This window comes from Mobula hypostoma, chromosome 6 (genome assembly GCF_963921235.1).
Source record: "Mobula hypostoma chromosome 6, sMobHyp1.1, whole genome shotgun sequence".
NCBI classification, from domain to species: domain Eukaryota; kingdom Metazoa; phylum Chordata; class Chondrichthyes; order Myliobatiformes; family Myliobatidae; genus Mobula; species Mobula hypostoma.
The window spans coordinates 109,580,092-109,605,186 of NC_086102.1; the positions used below are offsets into that span (position 1 = coordinate 109,580,092).

Consider the following 25,095-nt stretch of genomic DNA (forward strand, 5'->3'; position numbering starts at 1 on the left):
TTCCCAATGTTGGGGAAGTCCAGAACGAGGGGTCACAGTTTGAGGATAGAGGGGAAGCCTTTTAGGACCGAGATTAGGAAAAACTTCTTCACACAGAGAGTGGTGAATCTGTGGAATTCTCTGCCACAGGAAACTGTTGAGGCCAGTTCATTGGCTATGTTTAAGAGGGAGTTAGATATGGCCCTTGTGGCTAAAGGGATCAGGGGGTATGGAGGGAAGGCTGGGGCGGGGTTCTGAGTTGGATGATCAGCCATGATCATAATAAATGGCGGTGCAGGCTCGAAGGGCCGAATGGCCTACTCCTGCACCTATTTTCTATGTTTCTAGGGACTACTCATCTCAGCCAGCAATAATTAAAAAAGGTGTGTATACTATTAGTCCATTTGATGTTGTTAATATTATGGACAGTGCTAACTTTGTATTCTCTGTTTGCACTAGATATTTCTGAAATTCACCTAGATTCTAGTTGTGATGATGAAACCAGCAGCATGGCACAGATGATGGTGACATCCAGAATAAGGAGTAATGCACACATAACTTTTTCCTTGCTGCATTGCCCATGAACTCAAATTATGTTTAGCCTTTCTCCCCACTACAAAACATAGAGATAACCAGTACAGAAACAGGCCCTTCAACCCACAACACGCATGTATCTATCTACACTAATCCCATTTGCCTATGTTAGGTTCTATACTTTGCTTATTGAAGTGCCCACCTTTCCATCTCATCTGTATCCTGCTGCAATGTTAGATAACCTTCCACATGGATTACATCATCAGCAATTTACCTGTCATACTTCCAACATTCACATTACAATACTGTGGATTCTGCTTAATTGGGACACATCAGGACCTGTGAAGTTTGGCCCAGTTAAGCAGCTGCCCCAATGAGTTGAAGTTTCATGGAACTAGTTTAAAAAGGTATATAAAAATCAAAACTGTGATTTACAGTAACAAATTATGTATTTAAATGAAATTCAGAACAAATTAGAACACTACCTATACTAATACAGTACTATAAAACTATTAGTTCTTAATATTTATTGACATGAGTTCATCCAGTGTACACTGCCATGTTCTTTTGACTGTAAGTGAACAATCAGTGCAGTTACCTAATGTAGATAAAGGACTGCCTTCATACAATCCTTTCAAAAACTGCATCCTCCAAATCTTCATTTTCATTGTAACATTCAAGATGATTGTCAATGCCTCAATTCTTTGTAGGTCCTAACTTGGTGAAATCACTTAATTTTCACTCCCAGCCTTTTCTGGCATCTCCAAGCCTGAATGCTTGAAATCGCAGTGAGCCAAACAGTTCTGAATTGTTTTACTGTTTATTTCTCACCAAATAACAGTGGCAAACATCACTGCTCTTTAAACAGAGGCACATCTGATGCTATGATAAACTGCTTACTCTAAGCAGTGTAGTGTGTCAGGATGCAAACGCACATGACAGATGCTAGTTAGAACTGTTGGACAACAGCCTCCGGTCTCAATTATGTAGCATAGTGTCACAAATTTAAAAAAGGAAATCCCAGCTATTTTCTCAATTTGTTTTTGTTTTGTAAGAGTTGTCCCAAATAAGCAGCTGCTCCAATTAACCAATGGCCTAATTAACCAGAATCCACTGTATATAGCATTGCACTGTGTGAAAGAATTTCCACCCCATTGGATTGTGACAAAGTAACAAATATTTTAACTTGGAAGTACTTTTCTAATCCACAAAGCATGACTCTTGGCAAAGTTGGCTGTCTGATTTCTATATCCAGAAACCAGATGCATATTTCTGTAAAAGTAATAAAGTTTTACTTGACCCAAAAAATAATCATTGGTTTTTTTTAGAAGCAAGAGACCCGAATGACATATGTCTAATATCTTCATCTGATGAAGACAGGGAATCTGAGGTAAGATTAATAATACGTGAATTTTAAAATCTGGGATAGAAATTTTATTTATTAAAGAAAGGGGTTAGTAAATTCCAGTGTGGCTACAGATCTGCCTGCAAAGATACATCCAGTTTTTGAGCTATAACTCATGTCAGGAAAGTTAACAGCCAGTGCACTCCACAGTCTTTATGATATGTTGAACCTTATTGTTCCTTTTGTCTTGCACTGTGCATCGCAAATCAAAATTTCTTGCTTTTTATATATGGCTAGAAAGGGAGAAGGGTGCTGGGAATGTGGTCTTGAGAGCTGAAGGGCAATCACCCAAAAATGTTTGGAAATCTCTGGATTATTAATAGTATCTTCAATCAAATTATTTTCTGTAGGACAATGAAGATCTGCGTGCTCTGGATCAAGACTAAAGCTGGTCTGTTGAAAACAAAATGGCTGCAGATCAGAGTCCCACCTACTCAACATTCTCACCTATAAGAAGAGATCGAAGCCTTAAACACATCACCAAAAAAATGACGTTGCAATTTACATTATTTTAGTAAACGTGTATGAAAGATCACAAATTCTGTTTGTTTCACACGTGGATTATCTGGGAAATAAAATTTAATGGAAGTGCCTTTTGAGCTTTATTGTTTGTGCTTACTCGAAATACATTCATGCTGTTTACACATTTTCACACTTTGACATGATGCAGTTGAGCAAAAATTTACCTTCCAGACTTTCTGGTGGCAAGTGTTACCACATGTTTGTAGTATACAGAATGCTGGTGTTTCCACCCTTTACCCCACCTTGTGCCTTAGGGCTCTATGACTATGAAACTCCTACAAATGTCAGGTAATGGTAAAGCAGATTCTTAATTCAATAAATGCCCATAATTTATGCTGTAGACCACAGAGAAACAGAGGCCGTTCATTGGACTGCAATGCTCGTTAAACCTGATTGGACCTTTGACCTATCTATAATGTACTTCCCTTGCTTCTGAATCTATTAAATAATACTGCTCCACAACTCACCAGGGTAGAATATTTCCAAGATTTGTGTGCTTCTGAGAAAACAAATTCCTTATCAGTTAATGAGTGCCCCTTTGTGCCAGGACAATGTCCTGCTATTTTAGTTGATGCAACACTTAATCTACAAATGGAGTCTTCTCCTGTATCCGGTACTCCCGATGCAACCTCGAGATCAAACAAATTGGGGAACTGCTTTGTCGAACACCTCTGCTCAATCTGCAAGAAGTGGAATTTCCTAGAGGCCAACCATTGTAATTCCTACAGTTATGTAACTGGCAACAATGAATATCAACCGAGACAGGTTATATAAAAACAACCAAACATTTATTAAACACGGATGAACGATAAGGGAAAAAAAACAAATGAAAACTTTAACCGGAAGTTAACTGATATGCAGCCATTCACCAACTCGTCACTCGGCACTGGTTCTTAAAGTGTTAAATGTGAAAACAGTTCTTGAAGCGATAAATTCGAAAGTCCAACAGATTTATACGTTCAATTGGGGAGACTTCTCCGGAGAAGGACTTCTTCATAGACGTGACTTTCCTGCTGATTCTATCCACAGGATTCACGATGCCAAAAATAAACAGTTTAAAACAACTGACCTTAAATTCTTTGAGAGAGCGCAAACCTTTGCATGAACTCTTTGCTCTTTTTGGCAAGAGTTATCCTCGATGCAGGTCGCTACTCCTCCAACGAAGACTCAATAAGGTTGATCCTTTATTAAACTGCCAAACGATGCCAACTCATCTCGATCCTTCAGTCCTGTACTTAGATAAATTCTTCACTCTCCCTTCTACTGTTGAAATTGAGTAAATCAGCATATTCAGCTGAAAATTTCCAGTCCAATAATATTGTATTTTGCAATAGAATGCAATACTCCATTTTAAAAATGAAATTGCGTCACAAAAACAAACAGGCAGCAGAAACGGAGACACAGCACATTCTACCTGGAAATCTACTAACTAAAAAACTAACTGCATCACCTGGGATCCTCCGTTATATACCCATGGTGCACATGTCATCACGTGACCTCACATCAGTGGGGAAATCACATCAGGTGACCTCCAAAAGACCATTTAATCATTCTCACAAAAAAAACAGATCTCCTTGAGCATGTAACACTACCCTTGTTCTCATTCTGATATGTCGGTCCATCGCCGCCTCCTCTGCCACGATGAGGCCACTCTCAGGGTGGTGGAGCAACACCTCTTATTCCGTCTAGCTGGCCTCCAACCTGATGGCATGAACATCAATTTCTCCTTCAGGTAATTCCACGCCCCCCCATGCCACTTCTGGCCTCAAACCTCTTCTCCTCACCTGCCTGTCACCTCTCACTGGTACACTTCCTTTGCTTTATACCAATCTCCTCTTCTATCAGATTCCTCCTTCTCCAGCCCTTTACCTTTTCCACCCAGCAACTCCCAGCTTCTTAATTCATCCCCCCACCCACATACATCCAGCTGCACCTGTCACCTTCTACCTTGTGCTCCTTCCCCTCCCCAACCTTTTTATTCTACCTTCTTCCCTCTTACTTTCCAGTCCTGATGAAGGGTATCAGCCAGAAACGTCGACTGTTTTATTCCCTTCCATAAATGCTGCTTGACCTGTTGAGTTCCTCTGGAATTCAAAGGTTCCTTTATTATCAACGTACACAACTCTGAAATTCTTCAATTCACGGGGTAACCATGAAACCAAGAAAGAAATGAAAGGCAGCACGATAATCAACCCTCAAATCCCTCCTCCTGTTCAGAGTGGGGGAACATCCAAACGATCTCTAAACAGCAAACCACAGGCACCAAAGGTTCCAGAATCCCATTCAAGACAAGAAACAAATGTAAATGACATAAAAGAAGTGATCTATTCAGAAGATGTTGACCAAAAGAGCATTGTATGCAGGTACCATCTTGACTGGAACAATTTTTGTGTGTTACACTGCCATTTCTATATTCTCCATCTCAGCATCTGCCCTATGACCAACCCCCCCCCAGAATTGTATCAATATGAGGCATTCTCAATCTTCAAAATTCAGTCTCCTCTTCCAGAAGTCAATCCAGTGAACTTCCTATTATCAGATTACATCACCTGCAAACCTTCGTCGCCTCTACTATCACCTCTGAGTCCCTGTCACTATTTCCAACCTCCACTTTTCCACGTATCACTCCTCCTCACCTGGATTCATCTATCAGCTCCAGCTCTTACCTCACCGCTTCCCCTTACCTCTTTATACTGACCATTTCAGTCCAGATGAAAGGTCTCGAATTGAAACATTAAGCATCCATGTCCCTTCACAGATGCTACCTGACCCTCTGAGTTCCTCCAGCAATTTGCGCTGGTTTCCATTAACTGCAGTCTCGTGTCTCCATTTATAGTTTGCCACATCTTAGACAACCTGTCCAGAGGGGATCTCTAACTATAAAATGAGCTGTGACTTTATCGGAGGGAATCTAACTATAGAGTGAACAGTGACAATAAAAAGGAGTGGAATCATAAGCTTTTGATACTGTGACTTTTGGTGTTTTTAAGCCCTGACCCCAGAATTACGCTGTTTCGTTTAGCTGTATTCATGAATGATCATGTATGTTTGAATAAATCCCTAATTGTAGGGTGGCATCGAACCTCATCGGAGGGAATCCCTAATTATAAAGTGACCTGTAACGAGAAAAAGGAAATAGATCCCCAACAACACGTAACGCTATCGGAGGTAATGGCCCAAGTCTGGGTAGCACGTGACTCGGTCAGATGACAGCATCACGTGATGTACAAGATGGCAGCACGAAGCCCGTTCCGTGCGGCCTTGTTCCGGGACCGGGTGGCGGTTGTGACCGGCGGAGGGAGCGGCATTGGCGCCGCCGTGGCTGCCGAACTGTTGGCGCTAGGTGCGGACCCTAGAGCCTGGGGAAGCCAGGGCCCAAATCCGGAGGCGGTAGTCTGAGGGAGGCTTGGAGTCGGAGCACCTGAACTGTGGCTATTAACCTCTGAAATTAATGACCGCCTTTCCCACGTTGCGATGTCCTTCATATCCGCCCCTTACCATGGTGTGTGACACTCCCTAAGTACCGCCCCTCTTGGTGCGGCATGGCCTCAGCTCCTTCCCACGGTGCAGCGCTCCCTCAGTATTGCCCCCTTCGCGGTGAGGCACTCCCTTAGGTCCGCCCCTCCCACAGTGTGGCACTCAGAATCAGCTTTACTATCACTAGCGTAACATTTTACTGTAGAGCAGAAGAGGAACAGTAATGTAGTGTTGATGTGCTTATGGACCATTCAGAAATCTGATAACAGAAGAAGCTGTTTCTAAAACGTACCGGGTGTGTCTTCAGACTCCTTTGCCATCTCCCTGATAATACTAATGAGAAAAGGGCATGGATGGTGAGGGTGCTTAATGATAGATACCCTCTTGAGGGGAAGTACTACCCCTCCCTCAGTACCACCCCTCCTTCAGTTTAACTGTTGCCCAGTGTGATGTTGCCTGTTGGGCTGTCCTGGTGTAAATTGTTGCCTTTTAAATTGACCAGAATGTAATGTCGTGATTGCGTCCCGTAAAATCGAGCGACTGCGTGAAGCTGCAGAACAACTTTCAGCGGCACTGGTGGACTCCAATCCTGCAAAAGTGACGCCGATTCAGTGTAACATTCGTAAGGAGGATGACGTAAGGACTGCAATTGTTTCCAGTTCTCATGGTAATGATCGATAGGCAGGGAATGGAGGGATATGGACCAGGATTAGCTGGACTGGCATCATGTTCAATGCAGATATTCAGTTCATTGACATATACATAGATGCACTGGCAATCTTTTTTGGCCATGACATAAACATGGCTGAATCAAAGTAAATTTATTATCAAAGTCTGTATATGTCACCACTGAGATTCATTTCCTTGTAGACATTTATAGGAAAAGAAAGAAATAGAATGGAATTTATGAAAAAATGATACATAAAAAGACTGACAAACAACCAGGGTGCAGAATAAGACAAAATAAAACTTTAAACATTTCAGCACAGCACAGTACAAGTCCTTTGGCCAACCATGTTGTACCACCTTTTAAGCTAATCTAAGAATAATCTCATCCTTCTGTCTTACATAGCCCTCCATTTTTCTATCATACATGTGCCTATTTAAGAGTTTCTTAAATGCTCATAATGTATCTGCCTCTACCACCACCCCTGGCAGGCTGTTCCATGTACCTAGCACTTTCTCTGTGTAAAGAACTTATCTCTGACATATCCCCTATATTTTCCTTCAATTGCATTAAAATTATGCCTTCCCATATACATTTCCGCCCTGGGAAAAAGTCTCTGACTGTCCACTCTATCTACGCTTCTAATTACTTTCACCTCTATTAAGTCATCTCTCATCCTCCTTCGCGCCAAAGTGAAAACTCCTAGCTTGCTCAACCTTTCCTCATAAGACATGCTCTCTAATCCAGGCTGTAGCCTGGGAAATTAGACAAGTTGTGTAAATAAAAAGAAACAATAATACTGAGAACACCAGTTGTAGAGTGCTTGTAAGTGAGCCCTTGGTTGTAGAATCAGTTCAGAGTTGTGAGTAAAGCTCTCCATACAGGAGATTGATAGTTATAGGGTAATACTTGTTCTTGAACCCGGTGAACCAAGTTGTTCTTGCTTCCGAAGTCTTCAGAGTCACTTGGTATGACCCCCTCACAGACACAGATGGACAGAGCCCCTTCTAGGGAACAGTCGATTAACCCACGGCACAGGTTCACCACCAGCAGGACCCCACAGGCAAGCTCTTACCTGCACTGGTAATCACAGGTCAAAATTAATCGGTCCGTGGCCTCCACCTTCGTGGTGGTCTTAAACTCCACCAGTGGTTTCTCCAGTAGCTTCCGCAGTTCTCCCGTGTTGTGTCTCCTCTCCATTATCAGACAAAAGGATCAACTTTTATAATCTACCTGAAATTCCAACTGTCCGTTAGCTCAACCACTTTGAGCTGTTACCATGGTGACTTCCCTGCTTGTGTCTCAGCTGGCGCCGTACTCTCTCTCTCTCAAGGCCACAATTAAAAATGTTATCAAAACAAAGTCAGAGTCCTCTCTCTCTTTCAATTGCCTCCTTGTTCATTAGACTGCTGAATTTTCTAGCAGTTTCTCACCTGTGTGACAGGTGGAATGTAAATATACTCAGTGGCTATCTAACTGAGCCATTCTCTGCCCGCAGTCACTTGTCCTGGTGTCCTGTTCTTGGTAGGTGAGGAACTTGATGCAGAAGGTCTTGGAGTTCCATGGTCAGATTGATTACCTGGTCAATAATGGAGGGGGTCAGGTCATCAGTCCAGCTGAACACATCTCCACCAAAGGCTGGAACGCTGTGATCGACACCAACTTGACGGGAACGTTCCTCTGCTGCCGAGAAGGTACAGGCAACAGGAAGAGGACAGGGGTACGGAGGGGGAGTGGGGGGTGGTCAGTTCAGTGGTGGGGAGGAGGGGAGAATTAGAATCACATTTATTATCACTGACGTGTGATGTGAAACTTGTTTTGTGGCAGCAGTACAGTGTGATGCATAAAAAATTAATATGTTACAATAAAACATATTTTAAAAACAGTGTAAAAAGGGAACAAAATGGTGAGGTAGTGTTCATGGACCAATCAGAAATCTGATGGCAGAGGTTGGGAGAAGCTGTTCCTAAAACGCTGGGTGTGGGTCTTCAGGCTCTTGTATCTCCTCTCTGATGGTAGTGACGAGAAGAGGGCATGTCTGGAAGGTGGGATCATTAATAATGGATGCCACCTTTATGAGGCATTGCTCCTTGAAGGTATCTTGGATGCTGGGAAGGCTCACGCCCATGATGGGTCTGACTGAGTTTACAACTTTCTGCAGCTTATTTCAATCCTGTGCAGTGCTTCCCCACATACCAGATGGAGATGTGGCCAGTTAGAATGTTCTCCACTGTACATCTGTAGAAATTTGCAAGTGTCTTTGCTGACATGCCGAGCCCCCTGAAACTCCGAATGAAATATAGCCGCTGTCAGGTCTTCTTTGTAACTGCATCGATATGTTGAGCCCAGCATAGACCCTCAGAGAGGTTGACACCCTGGAACTTAAAATTGCTCACCCTTTCCACTTCTGATCCCTCGGTGAGGATTGGTATGTGTTTCCTCATCTTGCCCTTTCTGAAGTCTACAATTGGTTGTTTGGTCTCACTGATGTTCAGTGCAGCTCTGATGGAAACTATTTATTCCTTATCTCCACTGATGCTGCCTGACCTGCTGAGTTCCTCTAGCACTTTGTGTGTGATGCAACAGAATGCAGAATAAAGCGTAACATCTAGAGAAACAATGCAGTACAGACAGATAATGTGCAAGGTCATAATGAGGTAGATTGTGAGGTCAGAGTCCATCCCATCATACTGAGAATCATTCAGTGGTCTTATAACAGTGAAGTAGAAGCTGTCCTTAAGCCTGGTGGTATGTGCTTTTCATAGGCGGCCTTAGCTATGTTTCACCCGTTTCAACTGAAACGGGCCCCGCCCTCCCAGGGACCCTCGACTGACACAATATTCTCCTGCTATTGCCAGCCAAACTACCAGTGGGCGCTCGCTGACTGACATCTGAGAAAATACATTGAAATATTTACTTCACTTGTAAACATTGCTCCTAGCAACGAAGGCTACTTTTCAATGAGAGGAAAATGAAATGCTCCTACCCTAGTGGTGATGAAAAATAGAAAATATTAGACAACAAAACAAAACGTCTAAATAGTCTCCCAAAAGTTACATCTTTCTTTGGTCCAGCATCTGTAAAAGGCCTGCCGACTGCAGTTGCTGCTGCACCATCGTCACAGCATGGGACTGCAGTGCCAAGTGACAGTGCCAAGCGGTACGGGAGATGTTGATAATCAGAGCAATGAAAATGAGAAGAACAATTCTATTCAAACAGATGGTGATAATGATGATCAAACTTTGTTTGATGAACAAGCACCACTGCATGATGACAGTCCTACAGCTGAGACAGGTGAGGGAGATGCCGCCACCAGCACACTAGGCAGAGAGAAAGCCCCACTAACATTCACAGAGACCGATCCGACACGTTGGCCAATGCATATCACCAGTGACCAACGGATCGACATTGTCAGGAGAGGTCCCATTCAGTTAGAGGACATTAACTTTCCACAGAGCCAATCACGCCGTCGTTTTACCAAGGACAGATATTTTATGAAGATGAAAAATGGAGAAACCATTCGTAGGTCATGGTTAGTGCACTCAGAATCATCTGATTCAATCTTCGTTTCTGCTGTACCCTATTTGGCAAGCAAAATCACAGTCTCACTTGCGGAGGTTTCAGAGTGTGGGAGTGACTCACTCTCACACTCCAGGACCATGAGAAGTCAAATGCGCACCGTGCCAACATGGATAGCTGGTGCGAGCTGGAAACGCACTTAAGAACGCACAGTGCCATTGACAGCACGTACCAAGAAATGCAAATCCTGGAAAAAAAACACTGGAATAATGTCATGAAGAGGTTCATTGCCATAGTCTGTTACCTTGCAGAACGAAACCTTGCTTTCCGTGGCCACAATTCCACCCTACATGAACCAAATAATGGGAACTTTCTAGGTCTGGTGGAGCTGCTTGCCGAGTTTGACCCAGAGATGAGCGAACATGTCAGACGAGCAGAGAAAAAAGAGATTGCTGACCACTACGTGGGGAAAACCATACAAAATGATACCATACAATAATCACACTTATTGGAGACAAGACACTGGAAGCGATAACAGAGAGAGTAAAACAACCACGTTACTACTCGGTGATAATGGACTGCACCACTGACGCTGCACACATAGAGCAGCTCTCTGCGACACTGCGCATTGTCACATACCAAGTAAATGTCGGAGCTACTGTTAGTGAGCACTTTGTCGGTTTCCTACTAATGCTTGACACAACAGGTGCAGGCCTAACCGACGTTTTCTTATCGCAAATGGAGAAGTTAGGATTAGATATCTCACAATGCAGGGGGCAGGCATATGATAACGGGAGCAATATGCGGGCGGAAAATAGTGGGGTGCAGAAGAGGGTGCTAGATATTAACAAAAAAGCACTGTTCATGCCATGCGCCAGCCCAGCCTAAACCTAGCCATTGTCGATGCTGCAAAATCAACAGTGGAGTCTGTGAGCTTCTTTGGGGTGCTGCAACGTCTGTACACACTATTCAGCTCATTGACACAGAGATGGGAGCTTTTCAAGGAGAACATGCCACGGATGACCCTCAAGGCCATATCCAACACGCGATGGGAGTGTGAAAGTCCTGCGTTACCAGCTTCACGATGTTGGCAATGCGCTCCTGTCACTGATTGAACATGCCACACAGAAAGGTGACAGTGAAACCACATCTGCAGCCCGAGGCCTAGAACAGGAGATCATGTCATGGAAATTCCTGCTGACTGTTATCATCTGGTAGGACGTTTTACATGAGGTGAATCATGTCAGCAAGCTGCTTCAGAGCCCACAAGTGGGAATCGATGTTCTACGGCGCGAGGTGGAATATGTTCTGAAATTTCTCAAGGAATACAGAGAGAATGGCCTTTCATCCACCCAAACAGATGCCGGAGACATAGCTGAAGAGATAGGGATGCCAATGGTCTTTCCTACTGCACGAATCAGAAAACCAAAACGCCAGTTCCAGTGCGAGTCCCAAAGTGCAGATCCTTCCCTGACAGTGACACCCAAGGAATAGTACAAGAGAGAAGTTTTCCTTCTACTAGTGGACTCTGCCATCACAGGCATTAGTGAGCGCTTCAAGCTGATGGAGTCATTTTACAGTCTGTTTGGCTTCATTTATGGAAGAGAGGAAATGAAAAAAGCCACCCAAAGTCGCACACTGAAAGACAGCTGCGTAAACATGGAGAGGACACTTGGTGATGTGGATGCTGAGGACCTTTTGCGCGAGGTGTCGGCTGCTGTCAGTGCTGTGCCTGCAAAAGAAACCACTGGCCTGCAGATTCTGAGCTACATTTACAGCAACAATCTGGTTGAACTGTATCCTGGCCTCACCATTGCTCTAAGACTCATGCTGACAGTGCCTGTGACTGTAGCGAGTGGAGAGAGAAGTTTTTCAAGACTAAAGCTCATCAAAACGCATCTGAGGACAACCATGCTCCAGGAGCGTCTATCAGCTCTTGCTCAGATATCAATTGAGCGTGAAATAACAAGATCACTGGACAAAGATGAGCTCATTAAAGCATTCACAGCTCTCGAGCACAGGAGGGTGGTGAAGTTCTAGTGGTAAGTCTTTTAGCACATTTTTAGCAGAAATGAAGTTTATAATTAAAATAATGTGTATAGGCGATTAGGCGGCGTTTCCACAAATCGTAATTTCTCTTTCCCTCTTGCGTCTCCTCCTCTTTCACTCTCCTCCAGTTCGCTCTCCAGGCCTTACGTGAGCTGTCCGTGATGCTGAAAGAGCACACGACGCAGTTTGTTGTAAACTTCCAGTAGTTAACTTTCAGACACTGTTCATTGAATAAATAAAGTGTGAATTTTCATTTAATATGACATTGCTTTTGTTATTAATTAAATTAGAGGGAAATTGTTTAAGCTGTTCTTATGTCAGCTGATACCTAACACAAAGTGCCATTCAATACAGACTAGTTGCTGAAAAGGGCGAGGCTTCTCACTCCAAAGCAAAAAATGTCAGTGCTTCAGTTTTTAATTAAGAGAATTGTTTGGATTATGTTGAGCTGTCTGTCCATTATGCTGAAAGTGCATATAATGCATCAACGTTTAAGTCCGGAATTATACCATTATTGATGCAAACCAACTTGAACGTTCGCTTTTTTTCTTTCTTTTTTTTGGGAAGCGGGGGTAGGGCCTCACATTAACTCTTGAAACGGGCCCCCAGATGCTTAAGGCCACCTATGGTGCTTTTGTATCAGCTGTCTGATCGCTTCTCGGCCTTTTGGCTAAGATCGAGCGTTCTTTATCGGAACGTAGCGATCCCCAGTGTTCTTCTCAGAACACAGCGATCGTTGGCTGAGGCGCAGGTCTCGCGCTGACACAGGGGGGGGAGCCTGGTGTGGATTGGCTCGCAACCGAACAACAGAGGTGGAAAAGGGGGTGGCTGGTAAGAACAGCGCATCGGAAAAGAAGAAGGCTGGAGAGACCAGCGAATCAGGGAAGAAGAACATTGGAGAGACCAGCCCTTTGGCTCGTTGGGCTGGGATCAAGAACACAGTCCGTCTGAGTGTTCGGGATCTGAAGGAAGGCAACGGTTTCAGTCGGGAGACCTTCATTCGTAAGCTGCTACTAGACTGCTGTGGCTTCAAAGTGGAAGATCTTTACTGCGTACAGGATTTGGCCGGTTACTACGATGTCACGTTCTGGCATGCCGCAGGGTGGCAGAAATCATGCGAGTGCTTTTCTGAGAAGGGGAGCGAGGCGCCGCTGTCGCTACTAAAGGTGCAACCCCTCTTCGCTGACGCAACGCAGCAAGAGAGAACAGTTATACAAATATTTAATCCCTATGTACCGGTGGTCGATGTCCTCACGTTCCCAGTGCGATATGTGGAGAGAGTGGGCAAGTGTGAGAATGTCAACGACAGTCTGGGAGTGTGGACAAGTAAAAGGCAGCTCAGGGTGAAGCTGAGGGTGGACACCAGCGGCTGTGTCATCTACCCACCCTCAGTGTTCGCAATAGGAGGGAACCGGGGCTTCCTGGTTTACGCCGGGCAACCCAAGGTGTACCGCAACTGCGGCAAGGCGGGGCACATGGCAGCCCAGTGGAAGGCTGTGCTGTGCAGAAACTGCAAGGTGGAGGGACACCTCAACAACGACTGCACGGAGGCCAAGTCCTGCAACCTCTGCGGGCAGGCGGGCCACCTGTACAGGGCCTGTCCGAAACGTGTGGGCGCCTATGCACAGGTGACCGAGGGGTGGGGGGGCGGGGTTGATGGCATCCAGGCAACCCCGGCTGGATTGGGGGCGCCCGCCGCCTCTGCGGTGGCGATGGAGAAGGACGTGTCCACCACAAGGTCTCCCTCCCCCATAAAGCAGTTAGGGTTAGGCCGAGGAATGTGCACACAGGCCTACCCATGGGGGTGGGGGTGGGAAGAAAAGGAGCATGGGGTCCATCGTTAAGTAGGCCCCTTTGTGGGGGTGTGGCCAGAGTCCACTTGAGTGCTGCCTGGTTTAGTTGGGGTGTGAGGTCCTTTTGGATGTTATGATCAGGTTGGGGTGGGGGTCTGCTGGGTGGTAGGAGGTAAAACTGGTGGTTTGGGGTGAGTTTGGCCCCCTGGCGAGAAGAGGACCGGTGTTTATGGGGTGTAAAGATGTTAGGTTTCAGGGCAGGGCCATGTGCTTGGGATACATTCTACTATATGGGGGCAAGCTGCGAGGTTGGGCTGAGTGCTGTGTCTGGATCAAACTGGTTGTTATGAGCCTATTCCTCCTAGTGGTTATCCCTTGTAGAGTTATAATTTCTCACATTATCCCTCTCTATTTGGGGAATTAGTTTCTGTTCTGGGGCCTAGTTGTTAGGTTCTATTTCCTATTTAATGGTCACCTGTCTTAATTTTGTTTCAGGGTGGGAGACTGAAGGGATCCTCCTCTTCCTCCCTCCTCTAATTTTCTCAATGTTTTTAATTATTGGGTGCAGTGTTGGCCCTCCAGTGGGTATATTTTATATAGTTGGCCTAGCTTTTTAGGTCTCGTTTAGGCTGTTTGGGGAATGCATCTGTAGTCTTTCAATCCATCTCCTCTCTGCTCTTTTTCTTTGGAGGTTTGACCAGTTTATGTTGGTTTCGAGGCCCAGGATTGCTAAGGAATACATTCCGTGCTCTAGGAAGTGCCTGCTAACTGCTCTGTTTTGGTTTCCTCTTGTGATATTACTGAGGTGTCCTGTGAGTCTAGTTCTCAAGCTGTTGCCCGTCTCCCCTATGTATATAATATGGCATTGTTTACACTGGATTGCATATACTATATTTTTTTGTTCGCAAGTTATCCTCTGCTCTATCTCAGCCCACTTTCCTGTAACTCTGTTGTGTATGCTTTTTGAAATTCTGATGTATATGCACACCCTGCAGTTTCCCACCTTGCAGTTTGGCGCTGTTCATACTTTTGTACTGACTAGTATGTCTTTTAAGTTTCTACCCCTTTTGAAAGCTGAGACTATAATGTATTGTCCCAGTGTCCCACCTTCCGCTTTTAGTTCTTCAAAGTGTGTTTTAACTGTCTTGTGGATATTCACTGCCATCCTACTGTATCCTGTTATCAAGGGTAGTTTCCGTGTTGTGTTGTCCTGTGGTCGGGGATTTGTGATACTTGTTAGAAAGTCAGATTTGATGTGTCTGAGTCTCCGTCTGCTGTAGCCCCTGTGTCTAAGTGCAGAGAAGAGGATAGTAGTGGCTTGGTGGAAGTCCTCTGTCCTGGTGCAAATGCGTTGAAACCGGGTCAGCTGTCCTTTGACAATGCCTCTGAAGGTGTGTTTGGGATGGTGGCTCCCTGTTTGTAAGAGGGTGTGTGTGTCTGAGGTTTTAAAGAATTCTTTGGTGGCTAGTTTCTGGCTGCCATTTTCTGGTGCTAGTTTAAATACCGTAGTGTCCAGGAAGTCAATTTTCCTATATGTTGCGGCCTTAACCTTAATCGATGGATGATGAGTGGTTAGGTTGAGAGTATGCGGGCAGTGGGCAAATCAGCCCTCTTGTGCTTTTTGATCTCCACACTTGAGATTCAATTTCACGCAACCCTGCCACTTTGATCTGGCCCACGCCTTCATTAACCAGGTCGAATACTTGCCTTTCTTGGATCTTGCCCCCCACCCCGACAAAGGTAATTGGGTTTGTGGGGTGTGGCCAGGGTTGGTCGGGGTGTGCCTAGGGTTTGTGGGGGTGTGCGCCCCCTTGGACGTTAGGATTAGGTTTGAGTGTTGGGCTGGTGGATGTATATGTGTGACTGGGAGAGGTATGGCTGCGGAGTTTTGAGTGGTGAGGTATGAGGTGCTATGGCGGATAGGCTTGTGTGGTGAAGCCAGGTGAATCTGGCCCATGCCTTTCATTATCATGGTCCGACACCACTTGGTTCAATGAACCGGGTGAGCACTGGGGCACATCATCAGTAATGCATCCTCGGATCATCGGGTGTTTCGGGTCTTTAATCATTAGACACCCTCCCCGAGGCGACCCAGCCAGAGTTGATCAAGCTCGGCTTGTGTTTTCCCATGAACCAGGATAATGAGAGGCATGTAATTCTGAGGGTAATGATATTTTTAAACATCATTACCTGGCATCTGTATTCCTGGGATTGCATGGGTTAAACTGACAGTGTTTACTGGGCATTCGGTGTCTCTGCACCTGAGTTTAGTGGTGAGTTGTTTTCTGTGGACCCAGTTCGGGTTTAACTTACTGTTTCCCTCTCGCCTTTTGGGTATCTGGGCTTTTTTATTGGCGTTTCGTGGGCCAGGAGAATGAAGAGCGTGTCATCGTAAGGTTAGGTTGAGAGTATGCGGGCAGTGGGTAAATCAGCCCTCCTGTGCTTTTTGATCTCCTCACTTGAGATTCGATTTCACGCAACTCTGCCACTTTGATCTGGCCCACGCCTTCACTAACCATGTCCAATTCTTGCCTTTCTTGGATCTTGCCCCTCCTGGCAAAGGTAATCGGGTTTGTTGGGGTGTGGTCAGGGTTTATCGGGGTGTGCCTAGGGTTTGTGGGGATGTGTTCTCCCTTGGACGTTAGGATTGGGAGAGTGTGCAGTTTTGCCTCTTCTCTGTGACTTCCTCAGGGGAAATTCTGCAAAGACTGAGGTGGTCTTCCTTTAAAATGTTCCACCCCACCCCACCAACCCCTGCATTGTTTTACCAAACCTTTTTGTCCATTTCTGCTGTACCCTCTGGCTGTTGCTATGATACGGGCCTGCCTTGTTTGTTAAAACTCTTAAAGGTAAACTATCCGCTAATGGTGCATTTCCTCTTGACCCTCTCCATTCTTTTAGCCCCTAATTCTTAATATCTATTCCTTTAATACCTAGTTAGAGTTGAGATTAGATTTCATCCTATTTCCCCTTCTAGGATTACATTATTTTATTGTGAATTTAGTGGTTCACCTGTTAGTTTACTGTTCTGTGGGTATAATGTGGTAGAAGCTTGTGGCCAATTTATGTTAGGGTTGGGGCTTGACTTCCGTAGTCTGTGCCAGTTTTCGTAGCTTCTTGGATTTACTTTGGCCTTTGAGAACCAGGATGATGAGAGACGTGTCACTTTTGGTTAGGATGCGAGTATGCGAGCAGTGGGCAAAATATCCCTCTAGTGTTTGTGGATCTCTTACTGGAGATGCAGTATCACTTCACCCTGCCACTTTGTTTTTGCCCACATTGTCATCATCTCGGTCCCCGACTTGCCTTTATTGGGATCTTCCTCCTCTTTAACCTCCATTCTGGAGTTTAAGTTAAAATGGTGGAGTTCTTGCCTATGGATAGTGTTTTGGATTTGGGGACTTTTTTATAGGGACTGGGTGCTGTGATCTGGGGGCTGTGCAGTAGCTAATTGAGGGGTGTGTGGGGAGGGACATGCCCAGGGGTAGAGTTAGGTAATGGGGCTTGAGGGTTCACGGTGAAGGGAGGTGGGGTGGGGTGGCAAATGGTATTGCGGAGGGGGGGGTTGCCCTTGCAGTAGGGGGGGAGGGCTGAAATGGGAGCCTAACTGCTGGTGATATTGGGTGAATTTGGCCCCTTGATGGGGTGAGTGTTTGGGTTTATGGGGGTGTGTAGCAGGGTTGGAGGTGTTAGGTTCAGTGGTATGGCAAAGGACCATCCTAACAAAGGTAATCGGGTTTGTGGGGGTGTGGCCAGGGTTAATCGAGATGTGCCGCGGGTTTGTGTCCATTTGGACGTTAGGATTAGGCTAGGGTGTTGGGCTGGTGATTGTATAAGTGTGACTGGGAGAGGTATGGCTGCGGAGTTTTGAGTGGTGAGGTATGAGGTGCTATGGCGGTTGGGCTCGTATGGTGAAGCCAGGTTAATCTGGCCCATGCCTTTCATTATCGTGGTCCGACACCACTTGGTTCAATGAACCAGGTGTGCACTGGGACACATCATCAGTAATGCATCCTCGGATCATCAGGTGTCTCGGGTTAGGGTTAGGGTTATAGAACGACGCTAGTGCATTAGGGTTAGGGGTTGGGGTTAGGGTTAGGGTTTGGGGGTTAGGGGGTGGGTTAGGGTTAGGGTTAAGGCTAGGACTAGGGCTAGGGTTAAAGCTAGGTCTAGTGGTAGGGCTAGGGTTGGGGTTAGGGCTAGGGATAGGGTTAGGGATAGGGCTAGGGTTACGGGAAGGGTTAGGGCAAGGGCTAGGGTTAGGGCTACGGCGAGGGTTGGGGTTAGGTTGAGAGTTTGCGGGCAGTGGGCAAATCAGTCCTTTTGTGCTTTTTGATCCCCTCACTTGAGATTCAATTTCACGCAACCCTGCCACTTTGATCTGACCCATGCCTTCATTAACCAGGTCCAACACTTCCCTTTCTTGGATCTTGCCCCTCCCAACAAAGGTAATCAGGTTTGTGGGGTTGTGGCCAGGGTTAATCGAGGTGTGCTTATGGTTTGTGGGTGTGTGGCAAGGGATAATCGGGATGTGCCGAGGGTTTGTGGGGCTGTGTGCCCCCTTGCACGTTAGGATTAGGTTTGAGTGTTGGGCTGGTGGATGTATCTGTGTGACTGGGAGAGGTAAGGCTGCTGAGTTTTGAGTCCTGAGGTATTAGGGTTAGGGTTAGGGGTAGGGGTCGGGCTAGGTTTAAGGGGTTGGGTTAGATTGGGAGTATGCGGGCAGTGGGCAAATCAGCCCTCTTGTGCTTTTTGATCTCCTCACTTGAGATTCAATTTCACGCAACCCTGTCACTTTGATCTGGCCCACGCCTTCATTAACCAGGTCCAACACTTGCCTTTCTTGGATCTTGCCCCTCCTCAGAAAGGTAATCGGGTTTGTGGGGGTATGGCCAGGGTTAGTCGGGGTGTGCCTAGGGTTTGTGGGGGTGTGGCATGATAATCAGGATGTGCCGAGGGTTTGTGGAGCTGTGTGCCCCCTTGGACTTTAGGATTAGGTTTGAGTGTTAGGCTGGTGGATGTATATGTGTGACTGGGAGAGATAAGGCTGCGGAGTTTTGAGTGGTGAGGTATTACGGTTAGGGTTAGGGATAATTTAGGGCTAGGGCCAGGGCTAGGGCTTGGGTTAGGGTTAGGATGTGAGTATGCGGGCAGTGGGCAAAATATCCCTCTAGTGTTTGTGGATCTCTTACTGGAGATGCAGTATCACTTTACCCTGCCACTTTGTTTTTGGCCCATGTTGTGATCATCTCGGTCCCCAACTTTCCTTTACTGGGATCTTCCTCCTCTTCAACCTCCATTCTGGAGTTTAAGTTACAATAGTGGAGTTATTGCCTATGGATAGTGTTTTGGATTTGGGGTCTTTTTTATAGGGACTGTGTGCTGTGATCTGGGGGTTGTGCGGTAGCTAATTGAGGGGTGTTGTGGGGAGGGACATGCCCGGGGGTAGAGTTAGGTAATGGGGGTTGAGGATTCACGGCGAAGGGAGGTGGGGTGGGGTGGCAATTGGCATTGCGGGGGTGAGGGTGTCCCCTGCAGTAGGGGGGAGGGCTGAAATAGGAGCTTGGCCCCTTGATGGGGTAAGGGCTTGGGTTTATGGGGGTGTGTAGCAGGGTTGGAGATGTTAGGTGTAGGGGTAGGGTAAAGGACTGTTATATAAGCCCTTTAGTGTGGTGTGGTTTGGGTTATTTGGGGTGCTGTCCGGTTTAGTTGGGGTGCGCAGTCCCTTGGAAATTAGGGTTAGGGCTAGGGTCAGGGCTGGGTTTAGGATGCGAGTATGCGGGCAGTGGGAATTTGACCCCTTGCTGGGGTGAGGGTTTGGATTTATGGGGGTGTGTAGCAGGGTTTGAGGTGTTAGGTTTAGTGGTAGGGCAAAGGATTATTATATAAGCCCTTTAGTGTGGTGTGGTTTGGGTTATTTGGGGTGCTGTCCGGTTTAGTTGGGGTGCCCGGGCCATTGGAAATTAGGGTTAGGGTTTAGTTGTGGTGTGTGGTCCTCTGGATGTTAGGATTAGGTTTGGGGAGTAGGGTTGAGGGGGGCCCGCTGGGCGGCGGGAGGTATAACTGGTGATGTGAGGTGAGTTTGCCCCTCTGGCGAGAAGAGGATCTGTGTTTATGCAGTGTGAAGATGTTAGGTTTCAGGGCAGGGTCATGTGCTGGGGATGTATTCTTCCCCATGGGGGAAGCTGGGAAATTGGGGCAAGTGCTGTGTCTGGATTAAACTGGTCATTACACGTCTGTTCTTCCTCGTGGTTATCTCCTGTAGCATTATAATTTCTAATTTTACTCCTCTCTACTTGGGGAATTAGGTTCTGTTCTGGGGCCTAGTTGCTAGGCTGTATTTCCAAAGTAAGACGAACCTTTCCTATTTAATGGTCCCCTGTCTTAATTTGTTTCAGGGTGGGTGACTGAAGGGGATCTTCCCCTTCTTCCCTACTCTAATTTTCTCAATTTTTTTAAAATTACGGGGTGCAGTGTTGGCCCTTCGGTGAGTACATTTTATGTTGCTGGCCTGGTTTTTTAGGCCTCATTTAGGCCGTTTGGGGAATGCGTCTGTAGTCTTTCAATCCATCTTCTCTCTGCTCTTTTTATTTGGAGGTTTGACCAGTTTATGTTGGTTTCGAGGCCCAGGATTGCTAAGGAGTAGATTCCATGCTCCAGGAAGTGCCTACTAACTGGTCTGTTTTGGTTTCCTCTTGTGATATTACTGAGGTGTCCTGTGAGTCTGGTTCTCAGGCTGTTGCCTGTCTCCCCTATGTATGTGATATGGCATTGTTTACACTGGATTGCATATACTACATTCTTTTGTTCGCAAGTTATCCTCTGCTCTATCTCAGCCCACTTTCCTGTAGCTCTGTTGTGTATGCTTTTTGAAATTCTGATGTATATGCACACCCTGCAGTTTCCCACCTCGCAGTTTGGCGCTTTTTGTACTTTGGTACTAACTAGTATGTCTTTTAAGTTTCTACCCCTTTTGAAGGCTGAGATTGTGGTGTATTGTCCCAGTGTCCCCCCTTCCGCTTTTAGTTCTTCAAAGTGTGTTTTAACTGTTTTGTGGATATTCACTGCCATCCTACTGTATCCTGCTATCAAGGGTAGTTTCTGTGTTGTGTTGTCCTGTGGTCGGGGATTTGTGATACTTGTTAAAAGGTCAGATTTGATGTGGCTGAGTCTCCGTCTGCTGTAGCCCCTGTGTCTAAGTGCAGAGAAGAGGATAGTAGTGGCTTGGTGGAAGTCCTCTGCCCTGGTGCAAATGCGGTGAAACCGGGTCAGCTGTCCTTTGACAATGCCTCTGAAGGTGTGTTTGGGATGGTCGCTCCCTGTGTGTAGGAGGGGGTGTGTGTCTGTGGTTTTAAAGAATACTTTAGTAGCTAGTTTCTGGCTGCCATTTTCTGGTGCTAGTTTAAATACCGTAGTGCCCAAGAAACATACATCAAAGTTGCTGGTGAACGCAGCAGGCCAAGCAGCATCTATAGGAAGAGGCGCAGTCGACGTTTCAGGCCGAGACCCTTCGTCAGGACTAACTGAAGGAAGAGTGAGTAAGGGATTTGAAAGCTGGAGGGGGAGGGGGAGATGTCCAAGAAGTCAACTTTCCCCCTATTTGTTGTGGCCTTAACCCTAATTGATGGATGATGAGTGGTTAGGTCTAGGGCTAGGGTTAGGGGTAGGGCTGGCGCTAGGGCTAGGTGTAGGGCTGGGGTAGGGTTAGGGCTCGGGGTAGGGTTAGGGTTAGGGTACGGGTAGGGGTAGGGTTAGGGTTAAGATGCGAGTATGCGGGCAGTGGGCAAAATATCCCTCTAGTGTTTGTGGATCTCTTACTGGAGATGCAGTATCACTTCACCCTGCCAGTTTGTTTTTGACCTACGTTGTCATCATCTTGGTCCCCGACTTGTGGGTATATTTTATATTGTTGGCCTCGCATTAGGGTTAGGATATGAGTATGCGGGCAGTGGGCAAAATATCCCTCTAGTGTTTGTGGATCTCGTACTGGAGATGCAGTATCACTTCTCCCTGCCACTTTGTTTCTGGCCCACGTCATCATCATCTCGGTCCCCAACTTTCCTTTACTGGGATCTTCCTCCTCTTCAACCTCCATTCTGAAGTTTAAGTTACAATAGTGGAGTTATTGCCTATGGATAGTGTTTTGGATTTGGGGTTCTTTTTATAGGGACTGTGTGCTGTGATCTGGGGGTTGTGCGGTAGCTAATTGAGGGGTGTTGTGGGGAGGGACATGCCCGGGGGTAGAGTTAGGTAATGGGGGTTGAGGATTCACGGCGAAGGGGGGTGGGGTGGCAATTGGCATTGCGGGTGTGGGGGTGTCCCCTGCAGTAGGGGGGAGGGCTGAAATAGGAGCCTAGCTGCTGGTGATATTGGGCGAGTTTGGCCCCTTGATGGGGTAAGGGCTTGGGTTTATGGGGGTGTGTAGCAGGGTTGGAGATGTTAGGTGTAGGGGTAGGGTAAAGGACTGTTATATAAGCCCGTTAGTGTGGTGTGGGTTGGGTTATTTGGGGTGCTGTCCGGTTTAGTTGGGGTGCGCAGTCCATTGGAAATTAGGGTTAGGGTCAGGGCTGGGGTTAGGATGCGAATATGCGGGCAGTGGGAATTTGGCCCCTTGCTGGGATGAGGGTTTGGGTTTATGGGGGTGTGTAGCAGGGTTGGAGGTGTTAGGTTTAGTGGTAGGGCAAAGGATTATTATATAAGCCCTTGGTGGTGTGGTTTGGGTTATTTGGGGTGCTGTCCGGTTTAGTTGGGGTGCCCGGGCCATTGGAAATTAGGGTTAGGGTTTAGTTGTGGTGTGTGGTCCTCTGGATGTTAGGATTAGGTTGGGGGGGGTAGGGTTGAGGGGGGCCCGCTGGGCGGCGGGAGGTATAACTGGCGATGTGGGGTGAGTTTGCCCCTCTGGCTAGAAGAGGATCTGTGTTTATGCAGTGTGAAGATGTTAGGTTTCAGGGCAGGGTCATGTGCTGGGGATGTATTCTTCCCCATGGGGGAAGCTGGGAGATTGGGGCAAGTGCTGTGTCTGGATTAAACTGGTCGTTACACGTCTGTTCTTCCTCGTGGTTATCTCCTGTAGCGTTATAATTTCTAATTTTACTCCTCTCTACTTGGGGAATTAGGTTCTGTTCTGGGGCCTAGTTGTTAGGCTGTATTTCCAAAGTAAGACGAACCTTTCCTATTTAATGGTCCCCTGTCTTAATTTGTTTCAGGGTGGGTGACTAAAGGGGATCTTCCCCTTCTTCCCTACTCTAATTTTCTCAATTTTTTTAAAATTACGGGGTGCAGTGTTGGCCCTTCGGTGAGTACATTTTATGTTGCTGGCCTGGTTTTTTAGGCCTTGTTTAGGCCGTTTGGGGAATGCGTCTGTAGTCTTTCAATCCATCTTCTCTCTGCTCTTTTTATTTGGAGGTTTGACCAGCTTATGTTGGTTTCGAGGCCCAGGATTGCTAAGGAGTAGATTCCATGCTCCAGGAAGTGCCTACTAACTGGTCTGTTTTGGTTTCCTCTTGTGATATTACTGAGGTGTCCTGTGAGTCTGGTTCTCAGGCTGTTGCCTGTCTCCCCTATGTATGTGATATGGCATTGTTTACACTGGATTGCATATACTACATTCTTTTGTTCGCAAGTTATCCTCTGCTCTATCTCAGCCCACTTTCCTGTAGCTCTGTTGTGTATGCTTTTTGAAATTCTGATATATATGCACACCCTGCAGTTTCCCACCTCACAGTTTGGCGCTGTTTGTACTTTGGTACTAACCAGTATGTCTTTTAAGTTTCTACCCCTTTTGAAGGCTGAGACTGTGGTGTATTGTCTCAGTCTCTCCCCTTCCGCTTTTAGTTCTTCAAAGTGTGTTTTAACTGTCTTGTGGATATTCACTGCCATCCTACTGTATCCTGTTATCAAGGGTAGTTTCTGTGTTGTGTTGTCCTGTGGTCGGGGATTTTTGATACTTGTTAAAAAGTCAGATTTGATGTGTCTGAATCTCCGTCTGCTGAAGCCCGTGTCTAAGTGCAGAGAAGAGGATAGTAGTGGCTTGGTGGAAGTCCTCTGCCCTGGTGCAAATGCGGTGAAACCGGGTCAGCTGTCCTTTGACAATGCCTCTGAAGATGTGTTTGGGATGGTAGCTTCCTGTGTGTAGGAGAGGGTGTGTGTCTGTGGTTTTACAGAATACTTTAGTGGCTAGTTTCTGGCTGCCATTTTCTGGTGCTAGTTAAAATACCATAGTGTCCAAGAAACATACATCAAAGTTGCTGGTGAACGCAGCAGGCCAAGCAGCATCTATAGGAAGAGGCACAGTCGACGTTTCAGGCCGAGACCCTTCGTCAGGACTAACTGAAGGAAGAGTGAGTAAGGGATTTGAAAGCTGGAGGGGGAGGGGGAGATGTCCAAGAAGTCAACTTTCCCCCTATTTGTTGTGGCCTTAACCCTAATCGATGGATGATGAGTGGTTAGGGCTAGGGTTAGGGTTGGGGGTAGGGCTGGTGCTAGGGCTAGGGGTAGGGTTAGGGCTTGGGGTAGGGTTAGGGTTAGGGTACGGCTAGGGGTAGGGGTAGGGTTAGGCTTAGGGTTAGGATGCGAGTATGCGGGCAGTGGGCAAAATATCCCTCTAGTGTTTGTGGATCTCTTACTGGAGATGCAGTATCACTTCACCCTGCCAGTTTGTTTTTGGCCTACGTTGTCATCATCTCGGTCCCCGGCTTGTGGGTATATTTTATATTGTTGGCCTCGCTGTTTAGGCCTCGCATTAGGGTTAGGATGCGAGCATGCGGGCAGTGGGCAAAATATCCCTCTAGTGTGTGTGGATCTCGTACTGGAGATGCAGTATCACTTTACCCTGCCACTTTGTTTTTGGCCCACGTCATCATCATCTCGGTCCCCAACTTTCCTTTACTGGGATCTTCCTCCTCTTCAACCTCCATTCTGGAGTTTAAGTTACAATAGTGGTTATTGCCTATGGATAGTGTTTTGGATTTGGGGTTCTTTTTATAGGGACTGTGTGCTGTGATCTGTGGGTTGTGCGGTAGCTAATTGAGGGGTGTTGTGGGGAGGGACATGCCCGGGGGTAGAGTTAGGTAATGGGGATTGAGGATTCACGGCAAAGGGAGGTGGGGTGGGGTGGCAATTGGCATTGCAGGTGTGGGGTTGTCCCCTGC

General features: G+C 46.5%; 3 protein-coding genes across 3 annotated transcripts in view; all 3 read left to right on the plus strand.

The window, feature by feature from the left end:
• LOC134348739 (glial fibrillary acidic protein-like) overlaps nt 1-2,501 on the plus strand; it is a 41,859-nt gene extending 39,358 nt beyond the window's left edge. The window contains exons 7-9 of the mRNA XM_063052542.1: nt 328-362; nt 1,842-1,903; nt 2,269-2,501. Coding sequence (XP_062908612.1) covers nt 328-362; nt 1,842-1,903; nt 2,269-2,304 — 133 coding nt within the window. The 3' untranslated portion in view covers nt 2,305-2,501. The remainder of the gene's footprint in view (nt 1-327; nt 363-1,841; nt 1,904-2,268) is intronic.
• Nucleotides 2,502-5,656: 3,155 nt separating this feature from the next.
• LOC134348740 (peroxisomal trans-2-enoyl-CoA reductase-like) lies at nt 5,657-9,472 on the plus strand. The gene is made up of 4 exons (XM_063052543.1): nt 5,657-5,783; nt 6,420-6,553; nt 8,113-8,304; nt 9,350-9,472. The coding sequence occupies exons 1-4, from the start codon at nt 5,663-5,665 to the stop codon at nt 9,470-9,472; spliced, it is 570 nt and encodes a 189-aa protein (XP_062908613.1). The 5' UTR covers nt 5,657-5,662.
• An 800-nt stretch (nt 9,473-10,272) lies between these two features.
• The window catches only part of LOC134348741 (zinc finger CCHC domain-containing protein 3-like), a 39,922-nt gene continuing 25,099 nt past the window's right edge, over nt 10,273-25,095 (plus strand). The window contains exons 1-3 of the mRNA XM_063052544.1: nt 10,273-10,566; nt 11,322-11,559; nt 12,876-13,780. Of these exons, the coding sequence (XP_062908614.1) occupies nt 10,273-10,566; nt 11,322-11,559; nt 12,876-13,780 (1,437 nt within the window). The remainder of the gene's footprint in view (nt 10,567-11,321; nt 11,560-12,875; nt 13,781-25,095) is intronic.